This window comes from Canis lupus, chromosome 29 (assembly GCF_011100685.1).
Source record: "Canis lupus familiaris isolate Mischka breed German Shepherd chromosome 29, alternate assembly UU_Cfam_GSD_1.0, whole genome shotgun sequence".
NCBI classification, from domain to species: domain Eukaryota; kingdom Metazoa; phylum Chordata; class Mammalia; order Carnivora; family Canidae; genus Canis; species Canis lupus.
Window position 1 is genome coordinate 31,704,387 of NC_049250.1, and position 23,498 is coordinate 31,727,884.

General features: G+C 34.1%; 1 protein-coding gene and 1 long non-coding RNA gene across 19 annotated transcripts in view; both read left to right on the forward strand.

Moving 5' to 3' along the window:
• The window catches only part of RALYL (RALY RNA binding protein like), a 714,416-nt gene that overhangs the window by 315,307 nt on the left and 375,611 nt on the right, over nt 1–23,498 (forward strand). For 17 of the 18 annotated variants that reach the window (XR_005381163.1, XR_005381164.1, XM_038579635.1 and 14 more), the window contains one exon: nt 15,606–15,884. Coding sequence is in view for 16 of the 18 variants with exons in the window: in XM_038579643.1 (XP_038435571.1) it covers nt 15,606–15,884 (279 nt within the window). In the remaining 2 variants the exon portion in view is untranslated. Of the gene's footprint in view, nt 1–9,632; nt 9,731–15,605; nt 15,885–23,498 lie in introns of those variants that run through there. The other variant, XM_038579639.1, reaches the window with a different exon arrangement.
• LOC119866732 lies at nt 18,534–21,752 on the forward strand. The gene is made up of 3 exons (XR_005381171.1): nt 18,534–18,860; nt 18,966–19,156; nt 21,192–21,752. It is a non-coding gene; the product is annotated as an uncharacterized LOC119866732 (long non-coding RNA).

Below are 23,498 nucleotides of genomic sequence, written 5' to 3' on the forward strand. Positions count from 1 at the left end.
GTGAAGTAACTTACCAGGCAGAGAGTTAGTATTTAGCAAATGATGGTGTCTGTCAAGATATGGCTGTTGATTCTCACCGTGCACAAACTCATGATCTTGGGACATTTCCTGAAAATTCTTCTTTGATATTTGATATCAGGAAATATAATATCTTGATACATTTAAATAAATTTCTGATGCTTCAGTTTTTTAAATTTATGCATATATTCTATAATTAACTTTCATGTTGATAAGTGGTATAAAATAAATTCCTTGTCTCAAAATATAAAATACTAGATATAAAAGTTATCTAATATAAGTTCCTTCTTTGAAGATAGGAAACACCCGTGTGTGACACTCACCTGGATTTTCACACTCATTTTAGCTTTACAAAATGAGGAAGAACAATGTTTCTTTTATTTTTTTTATAGATTTTATTTATTTATTCATGAGAATACACAGAGAGGAGAGAGAGAGGCAGAGACACGGGCAGAGGGAGAAGCAGGCTCCATGCAGGGAGCCCGATGTGGAACTCGATCCCAGGACTCCAGGATCAGGCCCTGGGCTGAAGGCGGCGCTAAACCCCTGAGCCACCTGGGCAGCCCACAATGTTTCTTTTAAAAATAATAGTGTACTTAGGAACTTGCTATCATTGAAGAGTCGTAATAACTATTAGTGACTTAAAGTCTTTTGAATGTTAGGTTTTGTTGGATCTCCAGTGTTTTTAAAATTTAAGAGTGCACATCAGTTTTGTCTCAAGGATACACATTAAGTGCCCTCAGCCCAAATTCTTAGCAGACTTTGTGTGGTGTGTGGATCGTGGCCTAAAGACATGGGTCACCCCAGAAAGAGCCAGGTTTCGCAGTTGCTTGTATCATTATAAATGAGGAATTACACTGGAGAGCCGTTAGAGTTCTAGCAGATGGTCCTCTAAAAGTGGCTGTTATATGTAAGTGTTTTATGGGAACTTAGAGATAATCAGATAACACTACAAATAATGCCTGCTGAATATGCAGTAGGTAAGAAAGTATCAACACTCTTTTAAAAATCATTTTGGCTTCTGGACTCTGAAGCCTATAAAACCTACTTATGTAGTTATAATACCTATGTTTTTCTGTATAAATCTTTGCAAAGCTGAGGTCATTACTGTTTGTTTTTATGACCCTAAGCAATACTCAGTTTTATTTTACCAAATAAACTACACAGCTATCAGCTAAACAATAGCTACATAGTGATAGCTATTATTTCTAACTATACTTTAGTAAAATACAAGCTTTTTCTTTATACAATGGAGACAGCCACTCCCCAACCAATTTTTTAAATAGCTCTTCTTTCCTTTTTGAATCTGTCGTGTTTCATAGATGCTGAAATGTTTTTGTAAAGAGGAATGTCTTTATACACAGTTTTAAAATAATGAGATCCATTCCAAATATAGAACCACATGGCCCTTAATTCAGTAGTGAGCATATATTCCTTTCAGAACTTCACAAAAATTGTGAGGATGGTTACCAATATGTACTATTAACAATAGTAGTCAAAAGTATTTCTTACATATCTTTCTCAAAATTGTGCTTTTTCTTTCCAGAAATATGATAATTCCTTCTAGAGTGTATTCCAGCCTATTTGGTTTACATGTATTTAATGTACATAGGCTCTTCTATTTGAGTTAGATGGTGGGTTGTGCCAGAAAAGCTATGAATATATATTTGCAAATGCATGTATTTATTCTATATATGCAAAGGCAGTGATTATACAGTATATATGTACAGAGATGGAATATATATGTACCAAGATGGAATAGATTTTTCAGTTGACACAAGAAGGGAAAAACATATTTCTTGCCCATGAGTATGACAGAGCCTTTTAGAAATGTTAACCTGTCAGACTTTCTCCTCCAACAGAATCTCTGGCTGCTTCTATCAGGAATTTTGGCCACCAATAAAATTCATCATGCAGTCATTGAAAGCAATGGATTTACCAATTAATACTGTCTTGTAAAATTATCTCAAAATTATTTTAAAAATCAAATTGTTATTTGCATGGCTGAGAAGTTGGAGTAGTAGTGTTGATGTAGATGTATGTATTTAAATCAAACTAATAATATCAATAAGAACCAAAAAGAATAGTAGACATTTGTCCACCCATTCGTTCATTTTAAACATTTCACTTACAAATTTAAATGAATTTAAGAAGAGTTAAGCATCTAATGTGTTCAAAATCCTGAGCTAAATTATATAAAACAGTGTTAAACTGTATATTTTAGACATTTGTATATTTATATACATGCGTTATTTATATATACATATACATATAATGTATAATATACATCATCTCTGCATTTAACTTAGTAAGAAAATAAGAGCTACATGAAAGGATAGATAAAGATCATAAGTAGCTCACTTTACTTTTACATATTTCTCACTAAAATTACGTATAAAATCAAATGAACGAATTTATCCCTCCTTGCCAAATTTCGTATAACCCATTGACCAGAGATTTAAATATCTTAAATTAAACAATAGCCCAAAGAATCTGTTGTGTTGTTTATATTTTGTACCTACATGATCTCTCAGCAGTATAGTTTGAAATTTTTTAAGTAATAACATATTCTGAGAAAAATTTGTAGGTGGAATTTGTTTTGAAACCCTTCAGTGACTACACTATTGAACCAAATATATTTAAAGTATACAAATGTATAAAATAGACACTTCTAATAAAAGACATTAACTGTAAGACAAAGACTCTATAAAGAGGAGACTCAACACCATTGTCTACTTTTCAAATATCAGCTTCCCAGTGTATCTAGTCCCCGGGAGGATATCTCAGTGCAGATTGTCTCCCTATCCAGGGTGGGGTTCTCTCCAGATGTAATTTTCATCTTGTTCTGAGAGACATAGAGCTGTTCAGGCTACATCCTGTCATGTTGCTTTAGTATAGACATTTGTAAATTACAAACCATTGCTACCAGTGTGTGTGTGTGTGTGTGTGTGTGTGTGTGTGCGTGCGCACGCGCGCAATTTACCATATGATATTAATTTCTATCTGTCTCATTACCTTGGAAGCTAAGAGCCCAATATGTCATATTTCTGAATAAATATAGCAGTCTGTGTAGAATTGGCCAATCTCTGGAGTCTGACCTTCCCAGAATATTACTCCGACAGATTATCTCATTATTTGTATCAGAATCCATAAAAATTATTTGTAGCAGTATCTCAAAAATTTCTAACAGATGTTGAAAAAGGGCCCTTGCCAATACTGAATGCTATTACCTGAGTACATGAAATGTACAGTCCAGATGAAGTTTAGATCCACATAATCATCTTGGCTCCTCTGCAACTATTGTGGGTTTCACTTGCAAAGTCAAGGACTCAAAGAGAAGACGGATGAGACATGAAAGTCATTTCTGAAAGTCTGTGTATGACCAAAATGCCAGAACTTCTATGATATCAGGTCTTCATTATGTATATGCCATTATACTCAAGGACTAGATCATAATACCAAAGGCAAGATACCTATAGAATCTCAATTGCACCATAAGTATAAGATAAATATCAACCAGGGCTGTGATGTGTCACTTGTTAATTAAAACCTCTTCAGTGTGTTGATTCACAAGAACCTCTTTTGAGAAAACGTGCTAACTTCAAAATTACAGTGATTTCAGATATAATATTATAAGAAGCTTTCTCATATCTCCACCGGTCCCTGCAGAAGCAATTTGGGAAAGACCTAGTAGAAAGCACTAGAAACCAGAGTCCAAATCCAGCTCCAGAGAAGTTATCAGACAGAAAACTGAGCATCCCAGAGGTTGCGTAACTGCTTAGTTATTCATCTAGAAAGAGGCAGGAGTGGTTATACCGTTCATAGGATGAAACCCAATCACAAGGCAAACTTTGAAAAATTCATCTTCTTTTTTAACTCCAGTGTAGTTAACATACAGTGTCATATTAGTTTCGGGCATACAATATAGTGACTCAACAATTCTTTTTTAAAATATTTTATTTATTCATCAGATACTTAGAGAGAGAGGCAGAGACACAGGGAGAGGGAGAGGCAGGCTCCCTGTGAGGAGCCTGATGTGAGACTCAATCCCAGGACCTGAGGATCATGCCCTGAGCCAAAGGCAGACACTCAACCACTGAGCCACCTCGGCATCCCTGTGATTCAACAATCCTATATGTCACTCAGTGTTCATCATGAAAAAAGCACTCTTAATCAGCTTTAAAAAATGTTGTGGAAAATTTGTATCGTACCCTATAGTGCTAGTTTACAAATGTTAGAGATTCTCGTATGTATAAATCCAACCGCAGCATTCCTAAAAACGAAGATTGGTTTTTTTTCACCGTCTGATAATCTATACTAGTTATGCTAATATTAAAATTTTGGGGAAAAAAAAGCTAGTAGAAAGTCTATATGGAGACTACAGATATCTAGTGAATTAAGACACTTAAGTGGCATAGTTACCTTATACCTACAGTTACTCTCTCCTTTCTATTATTTGTGGCACAAGAGCTTAACAAATCTGAACTTCTCACTAAGCTTATAAATAGGTGACGATTAATAATAACCCTATAGCTTCTATTCAGAAAAGGGCATCCATATTTCTCAATTTCTACATTTCCTGGGACTTTCTAAGGTTCTGTAGCGATTCTGCATTATGTAGCGAGGGTAGGGAAGAATTGGAATGTTTTGTGTATTGTCATAGACTGTCGCAGCAATGGGGACAGCATTTTTCCACCAAAGAGAAATTATGCTCTGAGTCAGTTATTTGCAATACCTGGATTGCTAGATGCTATCATTTATAACACTGCATCTGCATTCATAGCAGTTGAGTTTAAGGAATTTGTAAACAGGAACTTTATCTGATCTAGACATACAGTAGGCATTTTCACTATATCATTTTTATTGCTACTTAATACAACCCTAAATATTCAATTTCGTGGAGGGCAATTCACCATTGCACCTACTGTAGGGCATTTATCTATATTTCAGGAGAGCCCAGAAAACGTCGGGGGATTGGTTGTGGGATTTAAAACCTTTTACTCCAGGGCCAGTCCTCCAAAGCCACATCAGTAATGATTGAAAGTTGTTCAGCTCTGCAGGCAGTTTAGTAGCCTACATGAAATCACTTAGTGGTCCAAATTGAACTCCTGAGGGAACTGTCATAATTGACAGTTGGAACCAAGAGGACAAGAATGGAATGGACCTGTGAACTAGGAGTGAGTGAATTTCTCCTGTGGGCATGACAGTGTTTATCTTCTACAATTTAGCTTTAAGTGGCCTGAGAGTTTAAAAATGGAGAAAGATGTTTTATTCAGAGGGGGGAATATGGGGAACAGAAAGCAGTTTTATCCCAATGGACAACCAAGAAGAGTCCTCTTACTATTTTGCCGTTGCTTGCCTCATATAATACATCGATTCAAAGTGAATATTATGATGCTTTTGCTTTGAATGTCCATATTTACATTATTGAATTTTATTTATTTTATTTAAAAAAATTATTTATTCATGGGAGACACAGAGAGAAGCAGAGACATAGGCAGAGGGAGAAGCAAAGAAGGCTCCCTGCAGGGAGCACAATGAGGAACTCAATCTCAGGACCCCCTGATCACGCCTTGAGCTGAAGGAAGACGCTCAACTGCTGAGCCACCGAGGCGTCCCAAGATTATTAAATTTTATTAAAGTGAACTGTAGCATACCCTTTATTATTGCATGACTTGCAGGTGAAAGTGAATAAAAGCTTATATGTTTTGTACTCTATTTTGTATTATTTCAGGGAAACTAGTTGGAGTCAATAGATTGCTGGATCTTATACATTCTGAGGAAAAATTGGCCAGAACCATCTCTGGGCATTCATAAGATACTGTGTTACTAGGATCCTGCATATAATTCTTAATATAAGTCACAGACGAAGTCATAGCAGTTTGTGGCTCTTTCTTTCTGCATAACATGAAAGTTACAGGGTGGTGAGTATTCTCGATACAGAGCCCAAATTGGTGTCTTCCTCCTGTAAGTTAAAACACTTTTCTGAAGATGATCCCAGAGGAAATGAAGGGAAAAGATAGAACCCTCTCCTAAGGACTTCAAGTGACTGAATATTTAATAAGCCCATAAACCAATGGCAAGTATATAATAAGTGCTATGTGCTTATTACATATAAAGGAAGTTTTGCATAACTGCTTTTGAAATCCATTTAATGATTTATAGACCATCTTTGAAAGTTCAAAATCTCTAAAATGGAACTTCTTTTAGCAATGTTTACGACAGGCATTAAAAAAGAAGGGTTATGTGACAAAGAATGAAGTGACACTGATTATTTGTTCCACACTTTATTCTGACTGTGTGGCCGTAGCCCACTAAGGGGTCTTTTCAAATAAGTCTTGGTCTTTACATGAATGTGGGTTGACCAGTCAGAAACCAAGGTAATGGGGCCTCATGGTCCACAGCCCTCTGCCAAATAATGGTTCAAAATCAGCCAGTGCGATCCATCCCTTATATCACAAAGGGCACTATCCTTGATTGACTTCTTTTCCCTAGTCAAGTACAAAGAGCCTAATTTTGTTGTTTCAACTCTATATAGCTCAGCCAGTCTTCCGCCTAGGTCACGTTGACCAGTGGAGTTATCTTGGAAGCATAATTCCGTTGCCATCTTAGACAATTTGTGGGACTGAAGGATCTATTTTGTAGAGCAGAAAGCTTTTAAGAACATCGCATGCAATAAATTTCCTAGACTTATGCCAATTTGTTCATATTGTAGAGAATTGAGTATACTTTGGGATAACTCCATGAAGTGAATACTTTTGAGTTATATCACCATATGGTTTTATCTCTTTGAATTCTTTTTGTTTTTAAAGTTGATGGCTAATTTTCCTTATTTGTAGAAATCTCACTGGAATCTTATACGTTGAATTTGGTGATAAGACAAAGGGAAAATGCTTACGTGATCCCTGATGTAATAGATATAACACCAGTCACAGTCTCTCTAATGTCTCAAAGAAAGTTTGTTTCATTTTGTGGAAACTCCAAACACAAGTAGATTCTTACTCTTGGGTGATGTGAACTTCTAGGGACTAAATTATGTCCTTTCAAAATTCATATATTGAAGCCCTAACCCCTGGCATGACATTATTTAATGATGAGGTGTTAGGAGACTGATTAGGTTTAGGTGAGATCATGAAGGCTCCCATGATGCGGTTGGTATCCTAAGAAGAGGGAGAGAGGTCCGAGCTCACTCTCTCTTTCTACCATGTGAATTAAGACAAAGAGAGGTGGTGGCCTTCTATAAGCCAGGAAGAGAGCTCCTACGGGGAACTGAATCAGTTGGCACTTTGACCTTTGACTTCTAGCCTTTAGAAGCATGAGAAATAAATGTCTGTAGTTTAAACCACCCAGGCTGTAGTATTTTGTTATATCAGCCCAAGTCGACTACTACAGGGGGAAAGAAAGGAGTTGAAACTCATTATCTGTACCCTACTTTACTGTTGCTACTCGGCCTGGCTTAACCAGTGTCTTTCAGATTGATCATGATTCACACATGGATGTGTCTGACCTCTCATGAACCCGGGTGATGGTCTCTTTAGACCATAACCCTCTGCCAAACGATGGTTAGATCTGCTGCAGCTTCTTAAGCACTTTGCCAGAGGTGGCTTAACATTTATCACTACTCCTTATTTCTAAAATTTCAATCATTTACTAATTTAGATTTTCCAAAATAATTTTAAATCAGTTTAACACAGAGGTTGATTAATATTTCAAGTTCTTAACTAAGTTCAAAATGTTGACTCACTAATACTCATTGATTTCCAATTTATAGTTACAATAACTAATGCAAAATGGCTACTTTTTTGTCACTACAGTTGTTACATTATTTATATCTATATATTTATTTGTTTTTGCTCTCCTGTCAACTACTTAATCTTAATTACCAGAATAAAAGTACTTGTTTCTTAGTAGTTAATGGTTCTATTCCAAACTAATCACTACTATTAAGGTATTTTGGCTAGAATTGTTTGCTTTACAAAATTAATGCCATTCTTATTTTTATAGTTATTTTTTTTTATTGCTTACAATAATTTTATAAATTTTTATGTTCTGCTTTGAACTGTGGAATGAAATACTATTATTTGGCACACCTGGGAGGCCCAGTGGTTGAGCATCTGCCTTTAGCCCAGGTCGTGATCCTGAGGTCCTGGGATGGAGACACGCATCGGGCTTCCTGCAGGGAGCCTGCCTCTCCCTCTGCCTATGTCTCTGCCTCTCTCTGTGTATCTCTCATGAATAAATAATTAAAATCTTTAAAAAAAGGGAAAATAAATACTATTATTTGCCTAATTTTTAAGACCTTCTATATCCCAGTAAGTGGCATTTTAAACCATTTTTCTTCCTAAATTATCTCATATTAATTTTCTATGAAATTTATTATATCATTTTTATTACCAGTGAGTGATTATTAAAAGCGAATTATTTTATATCTTTAAATCTTTTTACACACAAAAACTAGGAGTTAAAAGGAAAATGGAAACTGGGTTTCTTGGTTCTGAAAGGGTGGTATTGCCACAATATTACACTTAGTGTTTGAGGTACCGAGTTTAAAAAAAAAAGTTTTATAAAGAATACATTGATGTGACTACAATTCACGTGTTTGCAAAACTTAATGAGAAGGAAGTTTCATTTTTTTAAAAGATTTTATTTATTTATTCATGAGGGACAGAGAGAGAGAGAAGCAGAGACATAGGCAGAGGGAGAAGCAGGCTCGCCATAGGGAGCCTGATGTGAAACTTGATCCCAGGACCCTGGGCTCATGATGTGAGCCAAGGGCAGAAGCTCACCACTGAGCCACCCAGGTGCCCTGGAAGTTTCATTTTTGCTCTGAATGTTATTCATAGTTGTAGTAACTGAATTGCAATACTGTGATAGAAGGGCTGCTGAAAGTTAAATATTTTAATACTGTTTTTAATTTCTTTATAATCAACAGTTAATTTTTTATAAACATTGAACATATACTATGTAGTATTAATTATTAAAATATGTATGCTTAATATTAATTAATATTAATTAATTAATATTAATAAAATATGTAGGCTTAACAAAGTATACATTTAACAAAGAAATCAGAATAATATTTTTTATTATATTTTTAAATAATAATGACTTTGCTGATATGCCTGGGAAGCTCCAAACGCTAATTCATTTTTTTTCTGAGTACAAGAGAATTCTGTTTCCATTTTTAGCTAGTGACAATCTAGCTAAGCCCTTAAACTTCATTTACTTCATCTCAGAGAATAGGATATCCATTTCTTATTTCATTTATGGTCTGTTCGCCCATTCTTCCCATTCAACCTAATGAATCAGAAAATATTTTGAAAATAGTACTTAGGGAAGAGCTGGAAGGCATCAAATTATTTTGAGTGTATTAACAGCCAATACAGGTGGGAGTAGAAAGCTGCTTAAAGTCTCTAGAAAATAGCTGAGTATTGATAACTAAATTACAGTGTTTTTTCTTTCATATTTGACCAGGAAATTTTAGTATTTGAAAGTTGTCCTAAAAAAAAAAAAAAAGAAAGAAAGAAAGAAAGAAAGAAAGAAAGAAAGAAAGAAAGAAAGAAAGAAAGAAAGAAAGAAAAAGAAAGAAAGAAAGAAGAAAGAAAGAAAGAAAGTTTTCCTTCCTAAATTTGTCATTGTTTATCTGAGATATGTTTGTGATCTTAAAGAATTGGAAACAAGCTAAATGCTCATCAAGAGAATGAAGAAAATGGTATATAGCTTATTAGTATTTGACTGTTCAATATCCAATAAGATGATTTAATAGCATAATAAAATGAGTGTTGAAATAGTAAGTAATGGCAATTGGTATGTAGATTGATGACTTTTTTTTTTCTAATTTGCAACTCATTTTCTTCTAAGTACTGGAAAGAAATGACAACCCACAAAATTTTAACAGTAAATATCTTCAGATTAGAATTACTTTTTTTCCTTCATTTGTATATATTTCCCTTCATATGTACATATTCCCTAACATACTTACTTTTATAATGCTAGCTTTGGCTTATTTCAGGAAGTAGTTTGAGATTTAAGACTTAAATATTCACTATAATTATAATGTCTTTCTTTATGAATGATAGAGATATCATCACATGGACTTGATTTTCTGAAGATTTTTCACAAAATAGTGTTTATGCAATATTATGGATTCTATTGAAGAACTGTCTCTCACTGCCCTGGTAGATATGTTATGTCTTCCTAAACTGTGGATGGTTTTCTGAAGAATAAATTTCAGACTTTTTGGGGGGACCTTCTTATGCTTTATTTTGTCCAAGAAGAGATGCTTAGGGATCCCTGGGTGGCGCAGCGGTTTGGTGCCTGCCTTTGGCCCAGGGCGCGATCCTGGAGACCCAGGATCGAGTCCCACGTCGGGCTCCCAGTGCATGGAGTCTGCTTCTCCCTCTGCCTATGTCTCTGCCTCTCTCTCTCTCTCTCTCTCTCTCTGTGACTATCATAAATAAATAAAAATTAAAAAAAAAAAGAAGAGATGCTTAAATAAATCAGTTATTTCAGTTCAGTGTTTCCCTTTTTAGAATTATAAATCTAAGCAGTTTTATACCAACTTTTCAAATGGAAAAAACATTCAAGTACATTTAGATGAGTTACAAGTATTTGGAAAATGACTGTCCTCTTTTGAATGCTAAGAAATTAACGAACTGTATGCTAACTGAATTTTTGTAATGTCCTTTAATGATGAATTCGGATATCTTCTAATTCAAGAAGTCTTCTCTGGTCTTCTCAATTAGATAGGATCTTTCTTTTCAGAAATTACAACTTTAGTTTTGTAAATCTTGCAGCATTTGCAAGGTTTTACCGTATATTATAGGACTTATTTGAGTACTAGCTCTAGATTTTAACAGATTATAACATTTAGGGTATGATATTTTTTCCTTATTCATTTTTGTGTTCCTTTCATTTTTTCCTAGGCTTTTAAATATAGCATGAATTACTATTGTTGGCTGACTTTCTTGAGTATTTGTATATTTCATGCTGTTATTGTTTTTTTTTTTTTCAGTATGAGTGTCTAAGTAAATCTCAAATTTAGGTTGGAAATTAGAACCATGAACTCAAGAGAAGAATAGAATTTACTGCCATGTTAATCTTGTCTCCAAAATTATTTTCTCTTTAGTAAATTTTAATGTTGTCTTTAACAATTAACATATCCCTCTTAGATTCAAGGGTAGAAATCTCCTTTGAAGACAGATGAAAAGCTTTTGACTATTCTAAACATAGTTTTTATGATTTTATAGAGTATTCACCTTCTGAGTGTGGTATTTTCAGACTGAAAACCCTACTCTTAAGTTAGTCTTCATATGGCAACTGTTTAATTTTTTTACTTGTTCTTCTCAAATACATCTAATACCATCATATTTTCTGTAAACTTCTGGGACCAAAAGCATACTACATAATATGTAAATAACCAAATTTCTTCTGATTTATAGAGTAAATCTCTATATTTTTAGATGACCAGAGTCCTGTTAGCTTTTTGGGGGTACAGAAACCCATTAAAATATCACTTTAATATCAACTAAGTAAAATTAAAAATTCAGTGCCTCACTCATACTGGCAACCTTCATAAACACTTAACAGTAACTCCATTCCAACTTCTAGCTTAAAAGCAGAGAGACACGTTCTAGGATTAGTTGCATTTTCACCAAAAAATTCATTTTTCTCTTGTCATTTGTTTTGTAGCTATAACATCTCCTTGATTGTTCTTCTTACAATGTAAGCATTTTTCCAGTGCCTCAAAGCTCCTTGATTTTTCTTTTTATCAGTGGTTTTTAGGAATTTGTTTATGATGTGTCTGGGTTTCTTTGTGTTTATTCTGATTAGAATTCAGTGAGATTCTTGGATCTGTGGGATGATATAATTTTCGTCAAATTAGGAAGGATTTTGGCTATTGTTCTTTTGAATATCTTTACCCTTGTGAGACTCCACATATATGTATATTAAATAAATTTCATATAACTTACTGAGGCCCTGCTTAATGTTTTTTTAGTGTTTTATCTCTGTGTTACATTTTGGATATTCATTATTTCTACAACTTCAAATTCACAGATCTGTTTTTATGCAGATTCTTATCACCTGTAATATCCATTAAGTATATATTTTTATTTTAAACCTAATTTTCATCTGTGGATGTACTCTTTGATTCTTTTATATATATATATATATATATATATATATATATATATATTTATTTATTTATTTATTTATATAATTAATCTTCTTTCCGGTTGTGGGTCATATTTTCCAATTCATAAGATCTCTAGGAATTTTTTTTTAAGATTGTATTAATTTGTTTGACAGAGAGAGCCTGAGAGCACAAGTAAGGGGAGTAGCAGAAGGAAAGGAGAAGCAGGCTTCCCACTGAGCAGGGAGCCTGATGCAGGGCTCAATCCCAAGACCCTGGGATCTTGACTTGTTCTGAAAGCAGACACTTAATCGACTGAGCCTTTCAGGTGCCCCAGGTCTCTAGGAATTTTTGATTGGATATTGAAAATTTTGTATTTCATGTTGTTGAGTGTCTAAGTTTTATTTTTTTAAAGAATTATTGTACCTTGCTCTGGTAGACATTTAGATTGGTTTTGGTTTAGTTTGATCATCTTGAGACTTGTTTTTAAATTTTGTTAGGGTAATCCCAGAGTACCTGTTACTGTAAGGGATCATTTATCCCCACTACTAAGGCCTGGTCATTCTGATATCTGAACTTCATGCTCAGGGGGCCAGTTGGACACTCCACTGTTGATGATAGGAATCAGGATGATTCTCTGTCTTTTATGGGTCTGGAAACTCATAGCTTTCAAATAAATTTTTAAACAGCCTCATAAAAGTCACCTTTCACATGCATATTCTAGGAACCAACATAGACTCAAAGGATCCCTAAGACTATTTCTGGAATTTTTTGTATAATTGTCCTTCTTTCTTGAAATCTGTCTCACAAATTCCTGTATCCTCAGACTTCTTGAACTCTAATTTCTGTTGCCTCAACTCAGTTAGGTAGCTGTTTCTACTTTCATATACACACATATGTCTGCCCACACACACATACACACAAACACACACACATATCTCAGCCTTATGACCTGAAATATGTTTCTTTTCTCTAAGATGTCATGGCTCTGCAATGCCTGTGGTTTAATGTCTGAAAACAGTTGTTTCATCTATATTAGCCTAGTTTTCTGGTTTTTGGAGTCGAGAAAGTTAAAACCCTCGTTATTCTATCGTGTCTGAAAGTGAAATCCTTCAACTGATTGAAGATTCATGTATAGAGAAGTACAAGCTAAATATTACACTAGGAATTAAGACAGTTCTGCAGAGAATGTTGAAATGTTAATGACAAAACTCTATTATTATAAATACTGAAAGAAACTCTCAAGTAATCTTATGTGAGAGAGTAGATACATATAGACTTTAAGATGTTTAAGAGTCAATAAGTAGAATTACATAGTTGGCAACCAGGATTTACAGTTTTGAGAGTCATTTGCATAGAGGAAAAGGATGAAGTCAGAGAGGGCATGTTGCTATTTACAGTGAGAAGTCTAGTGCAGCTGTGTCTTCGTCTTAAATTTGACTCGGGGTCATTATCAAAGGCAGACCACTGGGCTCTATCAACCATGGGTCTGACCCAATGTAACAGTTCTTGAGTTTGCATTTTAACCAGTTCATTCCTCTTTAGGAAATAAAACATCAACCTAGGAATTGTTTATTATTGAAAGTAATTCCATGATATTTCTAAAAATACTGATCACATAAGAGCAAAAAGAAAATAGTAGTATTTCTATGGATTGCATTATTGATGTTAGCCTGGAGTAATAAGAAAGATAAGAGATTCTGGAGACCCCAAAATGGATCTTTAGTGTATTTTTCCCTTTCATTGTGATTAAAATACACAAAATTATATGAGGAAGCTAAATATTTGTTTAAAATACGTATGTACACCTTGATTTTTCTTTTTTCAATTGATTCTCAGAGCATTTGTCTTGAGGTATGCAATAGCTCACACTGCAAAATAAAAAAAAAAAAATCAACTTTCCTTTAACCCTAACCTTGAATAATTCATAAAGCAACCACCTAAATCTAATTAAACGGAAACAAAAAAACGGCAGCAATATAATCCTTGATTTTAATGATGCCATGCTATTACTTTTTATGTAATATCTAAATGTTTATGAACTCAACCTTCATTATAAAGAGTTATGTATAGTGTTGACTGTCCAATATTTAGTAAAATTTTAATAATCCAAGGTGTGATCATTAACAACCTAATTTGAAACATTTTTATGTTATTTGGTTGCTCTTGATTTCAGAAGTAGCTGGTTTAAATGCATAGTGTGTACATCCTCACACATATTCAATTTACATGCCTTTAAGACTTCCACCTTAATGCTCAACTTAGAAATGTCATTAAAATTACTTTAAAAATATGTATTTATTAATTGCTTTTATAGCTATAAGGTTTTGAAATAGATCATTCATATAAAAGTGTGTGTGTATATATATTTGTATCACTGATAAAATGTATTAATTAGCTAATGTTTGACAATGATCATCAATGTCAGAGATTGTATCCTTGTTGAAATTTTAGTTTCAAAAAAAAATTTTTTAGTTTCACCATATTGGTTTTTTAAAACTAGTAGTCACTTTAGAAGAAAATGCCTGGCCAAAAACAAACAAAAAGAAAGAAAGAAAAAAGATGCTTAGTAAATATTGTTGAATAAATGAATGAATGAATTTTTAAAACCTTACAAAAATAAATCGATAAGTGCTGGAGTATGTAGAAATAAAAGTTTCATTGAGTTTAATTAAGCACAATTAAATACTCTGCCAAGCTCAGAAAACAGTTTTTAGAAATACTGGCAGTCCTTAGGCAACATAGGAACTGTTAGTTAAATGAATTAAAAATGAGTTTGAGAATAGAAATTTCAACACAGATACCCAGTCTACTAATTTGCTGATCATTGATGAAAACTAGCTACACATACTCTTTTTTTAAACCAGTATATGATATTGGTTCAGTTAAAGAGAATGTACAGAATTGACTCTATCTCTTACTTGCTTAATTATGTTTTTCTTATGTTCAATTTTTAAATTAATTTTAAACTCTTTTTCTCTTCTACAGCATTTAGTGGAAATAATTTTTAGTTTCTGATAGAAAGGTTCTGATAATGAAATATCCAATAAATGTACTTTTTACAGAAAATGTAGATCTAAAAATGCATGCACTCAGCAATATAAGGTAACCTATTCCTCAAACTTGCTTCTGAAAAACTGATAGACTTAAAATAAAAACAACTACAAAAGGTTTAGTCATTATACTGAATTTTGGAAAAATAAATCAAGAATTTATTTTATTCTATTTTTTTAAGAATTTATTTAAAACTGTATGCTAAGTGTTTATAAGTTTTCTTAACTGCATTCTGTAATGTAATCTTCACTTTTTATGTTATTAAATTCTCTTCTCAAGAAAATCAGGAGTAAATAGGGATTTGAGGTTACCTGGTACACTGTTGAAAAATGTTAAAAGCCAGTAGTATCCATTAAAACTAATTATTTTCCTTTTGATTATTTTTGTTTGTTTCTTCAAGGATTAAAACAAGGTGAGCCAACCATGACTGGCAAAACACAGACCAGCAATGTCACCAATAAGAATGACCCCAAGTCCATCAACTCCCGTGTTTTCATCGGCAATCTAAATACAGCCATTGTCAAGAAAGTTGACATTGAAGCCATTTTCTCGAAGTATGGAAAAATAGTTGGATGCTCAGTTCACAAAGGCTATGCATTTGTACAGTACATGAGTGAACGACATGCAAGAGCTGCAGTGGCTGGAGAAAATGCCAGGATCATTGCTGGCCAACCGCTTGGTAAGTTACGCTCACATACGGTTTTCACATGGTGTTCTAGTTTTTGCACATATCTGCATATAGTTTTACTGTTAAAAAGCTGGCACTACCGCATAATATCTATCTCTTATTTAACCAAGTATAGTGTTTGCGTATTTGTAATGTATATTATTTTCAAGTTTTCATTTTGTTTTTACATGTTTCTTATTTTCTCTATAAATTTATAAACTTGTGATCAAGTCTGCTTTGTAGTACTTGTTACCTCCATCAAGCCTAACAGGGCCAGGCAAATAAAAAATATGCATCATATTTAACTTTATTTGACTTGAAATGATATCTATCTTCCAGGAAATACTATGCCAAGTGAAATAATTACTCTGCCTTTTATACTGACAGCATTTACTCTGAGGGCTAACATATTTTCCTAACTTCCTGTTTTTATTGTTTGAAGAGAAGGGATAGAAAATAGTAAAAAGAAGTCAATCTTGAGTACTGGAAAAGGAATATAATTCACTCTTTCTTATCTAGTGTGGAATCTTGTACATCATGCCTGTGCAGTCGTGTGCAATGAATGATCAAATTTTTGAATAATGTCCAAGGATTTATAGTTTTTTTCAAAGGAAAGTAAATAATATAGTCTGAGGTAAGATGTGAATATACTTACAAGGAAATATTTCATACTAAATATGTAAATTAAAAAATAAAAATTAGTCTATTTTTCTACACGAGGGAAAAGCATAATTAATACATCAGTGATTCCTTAATGTGTGTATCTCTTAGCCTGTCCAGATTCATATTTTAGATTGATTATACAACATCTTCTCTCAGTCTTATATGCCCAGAACAAAACTCTTGATTTTTCACACCCTCGACTTCCTTCATTCCCAGGCTTCTCCATCACAGTAACTGGAACCCTCACTTAATCCAATTTTTCAAACAAAAACCAAGGTGTCAACTCTGATTCTTCTGTTCTCCCCACAATCCAGATATAAACCATCAACATGTTTCTTGCCTTCGATATATCCCAAACCCAATCACCTTTTAGATATGTACCAATGGCCATCTCATCCAGTCCACCATTATATGTAATCTAGACTACTCGAGTAACCATCCAATTGGTCTGTGGACTTTCTACGCTTGCCAGTGTCCTTTGAAAACATAAATGTGATGATGCCATTAACATGCTCTTAAAACTCTAATGCTTTTTCCATCTTACCCATGGTAAGATTTATATATTCTATACTATACCTGGATCTTCAACTTCATCTCCTCCTCTCTGCCTTTGTGTACCAAGTCAGTAATGCTGGCCATCTTGATATGCCTCAAATGTTCCAAGATTGTTAATAGTTTGGAGCTTTGGGATTGCTCTTCCTTCTGCTAAGAAGACAGATTTTTGCTAATTTATTGCTTCCTACTTGATTGTGTGCTGTACTCAAAATTTCCCTGCCTGAGGCTTTTCCTGACCAACTTATCTAAAATAAGTTACTCTCTTACCTGCATTGTCTATTCCATTACTGCACTTTATATATATTTTTTTTTCATAGCCCTATCAGTATCTGGCATAATTTATGATGTACCTCTATCATGTCCACAGAACACAAACATATGAAGGAGTACATAAAAGAAACAAGCTCAAAGCATAGACAAATCAAGTTAGAAGCATGTTAAGAACATTGCATTAGGGACGCCTGGGTGGCTCAGTGGTTGAGCATCTGCCTTTGGCTCAGGGAGTGGTCCCAGGGTCCCAGGATCGAGAGGGCTCAGAGGGAGCCTGCTTCCCCCTCTGGCTGTTTCTCTGCCTCTCTCCCTGTGTCTCTCATGAGTTAATAAATAAAATCTTAAAAAAAGAACATTGTATTATTCAGTCACATAATATAACAAATTTTGGGGAAGCCATAGAATTCAGTAAAATGAGAGTGACTTCTGAGATGATAGTCTTAAGAGGGGAAAAGATTTTCACATAACTGCTTGCTACAGACCCACAAATAATCACTTTCATATAGGAATATACTTTTTATTTACCTTTCTCTAATTCATTTTTTTTTAATATTTTAAAGAAAGGTAAGACTTTCCGAAAGACACTGGTAAGTTTTTTATTTGTTCTTATTTCCCTTAATGTCTCAAATCGGCTTGTTTACTTACCTTGAAATGGAAATTTTCTGATAATTTTTGTTTTTCTTTCTAAGTTGAAATTCTTATTTCAAGGCCACATTCCAGCAATGTCAGAGAAATACCCATTTATTGCCTGTATCCTGACTTTATGAAACTAGTACCTACTTGTAGAAATGTTTTGATTACTTTTTTAGAAATTAGTTATCAATATATGGTCAATTAAAAGTCTAATTCACTTACTCATGAACCATATATTTTTAAATAATTTCTATTCACAATGTGGGGCTTGAACTCAAGACCCAGAGATCAACAATTGCATGCTCTTCACTCACCAGTGAATTATAGCTAATTTTCCAGAATCTGGTGTCCTCCTACTGCTCAGTTGATTACTCTCCTGTTGAGAAGAAAGCAAGGAGAACATCAATACTAAAAATTTTGTGACTTATTTAGAAAAACCCAAGGGAAAAAAAATGGTGACACTGAATCACTATGCTCTGAGAGCACAGAATTAAATTGTGCTTCTAATAAGATATCATTTCTCATTTCTAGTCATTCATCTCAGATCCTCTTTGTTGTATCCTCAGGTTAATCTCTGTAGCATATATCTTGATCAGCCATAATCACTCTTTCTGCTTGAATCCAAGTGAAAGACTTTATTCTTTCCGTTGAAATCAAGTCTTTCACTACTTGTGTCTGAGCCGAATTTCTTTTCATACAAAGCAAGTGCTTTATAATGGTTAATAACTTTGCTTTTCAGATCAAGTGTCTGAATGTACCCACCTTTTCTAAAACTATATTTTTAGAAAATCAGGCAAGTCCTCGAATTGTTCCTTGTGAGAGCAGGTCCTTCAGTCAAGTCCTGAAGAAGACTTAGTTTTCCAGGAGGTATATTTGTTTCTGGCTTTAAATATTGTACTTTTGTTTTTGGTGAGGAGGCAAAACTTGGGTTTAGGTAAATCACTTGCTTCTTGAATTTTTTTTGACTCTCAGATAAAGCCTTCATGATTTGCAGCCCCCATCAAGCCCTACAAGCCCTTAATTTGAAGTGAATTGCTTATGATCAAATAATAGACCATCATATGAAATTGGTATTAGCTTCATATACCACAACTTGTGTAAGCATTCTTCTTTCTCTTAGAGTCAGAAGAAAATTAATACTGATGAAGGAATCCTTGCACTGGGTTAGTACTTTACCTGTATTATCTTATTTGATCTCAATGCATAGTTAAATAACTTCTAAATGGAAACAATCTTTTCATTTCACTATGTATTTAAAAATCTTTATGTACAATTTAGATAGCAAACATCAGTAGTACCAGGAAAAAACTAAACATTATATAGAATAGGTGAGACCTTATATTTCTGTGGAGGTTCTAAATATATCCTTAATCTCAGAATAGGCTATGAGTATGATGAAACCCAAAATTTAATAAATGGAAATATGAGTGGCTGTTTTGACACTGAAAGATTTTAACTTGGAAAACAGTGTGTTGAATTGTCTTTTACTGAAAAAAAATCCATCAGCAGTTTGATGGATGGATTAGTGTGATATAAAACTAGAAATGGAACATATGCTGGGAGACTACCAAAAGAGGAATGGAAATTATGAAAATGAAGAGGAAAAAATGAAGAATAGCAGGTAGGATCACTAAGATTAAATAACTGGTTGGCACAGTGGGTGAGACAGAAACAGAGAGATAGAAGAATCAAGAATGATTTCCATGTTCTGCGTTGAGGGTTTTTTTGTTTTTTGTTTTGTTTTGTTTTTTTTTTTTTTTTTTGGATAGTCTTGAAAATCACCAGGACAGATAATAATTTCCTAAGGAAAAAGGTTTTTGTGTTAAGACAGTGAGTGCAGGACTGAATACATGTGTTAAGTTTGAAGGGTATGCCTAAGGATATGGAAGTGTTTGGATCTATAGGGTCTTGGATACACAAGTCCAAACTAAGAGGAGAGATTTGGACTGACTAGAGACGTGTGTATTCTTAGCATAGATAGTGTTGAAGCTATAGAAATGGATAAGCTGACCCAGGGAAAACATATAAGGTCAGAAGACTCTTGGCTTAAAATGGATCTATGGAGAAAACTTGGGGTCGGTAAAAAGAAGAACCTTTTGGATAAGCCCTCTGAAAATTTAAGTCCAAACTATTTTCTATAGTGCTATTTCCTCTCCTAGCTCTAAGCTCTCTAAGCTGTAGTTGACCATGGCCTTCCTAAACCTCCTGTATTGGAGGACTCTTAGCTGCAGAGTCCTCAAGTCACGTCCCTTAAAGTGCTACCGATTTCCAAACTTCCAAGGCCATTAGATGCAAATATTTTTATTGATTATAATATTTTAAAATGTCATTTATGAGAGCTTAAGCACCTTATCTTTAATGCTAAAGTTTCTTTCCATATCAGTGTCTTCTATACCCAAGGCCATCTGCCCAGTTGAGTAGCAGAGAAAGCTTTATCTACCTTGCCAGGTTTCATTGTCTGTCTTTAATAAAACCATTGGCAAAAATAGGAATGTTCCTCAGACCAAATGCAAGTCAACCATTATAGATCCAGGCAGGATGATTTTATTCACTTGATTATGTTAGGGCACTTGAAAATGTAAGACCAATAATTCTATATATCTGTATTATAAAACATTCCATGTCTTTTGGAGAAAACATCTTTTACCATGAAATTGTCATCAAATTCTGAATTGAAATTTTAAATAGTATATATTTTGCATTCTTTTCAAACTCAGATAAAATGGGAAATTATTTTAAAAGTTGCTGAATCCTACCTAAAAAATTATAGTGCTCAGAAGTTGGAGCTCAAAATACTGGAACTCTAATCTGGAATTTGAAAGTAGGTCACCGTCTAACGTCTTGATTAACTTCCCTCTCTTGGATTTTTTATTCTTACTTTTTTGGCAGAGACTCCTAAATTCCATACCATAACAAGAGAAAAGGCGCCTTGGATGCCTTGAGTGGTTCATTCATTTTATCAACATGTTAATGAACCCAACAAATGTTTTATTGAATGCAAAGTTTGTTTCTTGAGGTTTATTTCCCTTAAAGGCATATGGCACATAAACAAATAACTAAGATGGTAGGTTTTTTTCCTTGAGTTTAGACTTCTGTATATTTACTACTCAAGAGCAATTAAACAAAAATGAACAAATATACTTATTTCCTCAAACTCCAAAAAATATCTTGTTTTCCTTTTTTCTTTTAACCGACTAGGATTACTCTGGATGTGCTCAATCATCATAACATAAGCCTAAACTGAGTTCAGAACTGTAGTTCAAAGCTAAACATCTGCATGATGTCACATCTGTTGCACTTTTGGGGAAGATTTGTATGTAAATGTACGGAAATAAAAAGTGTTTCCCAATTAACAAATCTCCCCTGGAATGTCTCCCTACCTCCATTGATGGTATCCAGTGAAGGGCATTTCACGACCTGTGACTTCAAGTAATAAAGACTCTACCTGTGACCAAGGTATGTCCCAGACCTAACTGTGAGGTAGACATGTTTCCTTCCCTACCATTTCCTTCTTCTCTCATTTCTCCCATTTCCGAATAAGTTGACTCATTCAGACTTTTGTGCGATGTGACTCCATGCCAGGTTCTGCTGCCAGGCTGTGACACATGCTTCAAAATCAGCCCTCTCTTCTTTTCCCCACTGATGTCTCTTCATTCCCAGGTCACAGTTGGCTTTCTGAGGATATTTAGCTGATAAATACCCTTAATCATATGTTTGGAGCTATGATAATTGAACGCATTAAAGCATTTCAAATAAATGAACTGGGTGGAAAGATGGATTGTTGGCATTGCTGCCTTCCAAATACTAATCACAGCATACCCTGTGGGTGTTGTACAGAAAAGGAAACTTGGCCATGACTTAATGTAGTCGCCTTTATATGTGTTCAGTTTTTCCGCACATCTTTTGCACCACCTTATAAAAAGGATATCCCTTTTTTATCCCTGGCTTCATGCCTTTGATATGTAATGGAGGATTTCTAAGCCTTCTGTGGCAAAGAACAATTGATTCCCTCTTGGTTCACATTAGTCGGGATTCTTAAAAAAATCAGAGTCCAGCTGCGAAATCCAGCTCTGAATAATTTTTTCTAAAAAACAAATCTCTATAAGGTAAAGCTCCCTATAAAAATGAATCTCAGTTTGCTTATTCATTAAAATTTAAATTTCAAAAGATGAAATACTAATGTATCCTCTTCTTAATATTTCATTGAATTTGTATTTTAAGTTGATAATATTGGAAATATTTGTTGCATTGTTCTAATCTAAATTTAGTCATTGGAATTTTTTTTTCCTCAAATACATTATGTGTAAGATGAAACACACTTTTTAAGTGCTTAATATTGACAATTTTTTATGTGAGAGGTCATGCCTAAAGTGTCCTTTTGTACCAAAATATTATGCAGAGGTTGGAGACTAAGTCTAGATCAATGCAAATTCCTACTGATTACACTGGCTTGATTACACACATGCTATAAATAAATATTTGTGACGTGTTTTTTATTTTTAGATTATTTCACTCTTATGATGCTTACAAAAGACACAATGATATATGAACTTACGAAATCAACTATTAGTAATAGGAAGAACCCCAAACAAAAGCATAATTTATCTATAGAAATCATCTTGCTCTGAAACCTTGAATATAGGTCTCTGTTGTTGAGGAGCAGAATCTAGCTTAGAAAAAGAATATGTAAAGTGGAGAATTGATTTCTTTACATTATAAATGTCTTGCAAATGCTGAAGGAATTCAGAGAAGGAACATGATGAATAGATTGTTAATGTTAAAGTAAATCTGATGGATAGTCTTAATCCTAGGTCGCGAAGGAAGTAGTGGAATTGCAGTGGTAGAAAGGAAGATACTGGAGATCCATACTGAGTAACAGGAAAGAAGAAAAACACAGACAAATGCTTGTAACAGTCTATGAAGCATGCCTTAGGAGTAGTGGATTTCAAATGTGTTCTTATCATCAGCTACCATTTTGCATCCAGAGTGATCTTTTCAAAATACAAATCTAATGTTGTCACCCTCTGATAAAAACTTTCAATGATTTATCATTGTTCTCAGAAAAAAAAAAAAAAAAAAAAAAAAGACAGATCCTTGCTGTGGCCTACAAGTTTCTATGTGATTTGTTTCTGGCTCATCTGCAGACTTACCACTACCCTCTCAGCCTTGCTCCGTGTTCCATCTGAATGGACTCCTCTCAATTCTTTGAGCAGATCATCTTCTTTCCTTCCCCTGGCCCTTTGCAAATGCTGTTTGTGTGGAATGTTCTTCCCTACTAAACTCCCTACCACCTCACCTTACTTCCTCACTTCTTCACTCCCTTCACTTGGCTATTCATCCTTCAGATCAAATATCCTTACTTTAAGGAAACCTACTCTGATCCCTCAAACGTAGTTGAAATGTTTTACTTCCCTTTCTAGCACATATCTTCTTCTTAATTACATTTTTATATTTACTATTTTGTAACTGGGATCCGTTTCTTCTTTCTCTAAGCTAAGTTCCTTG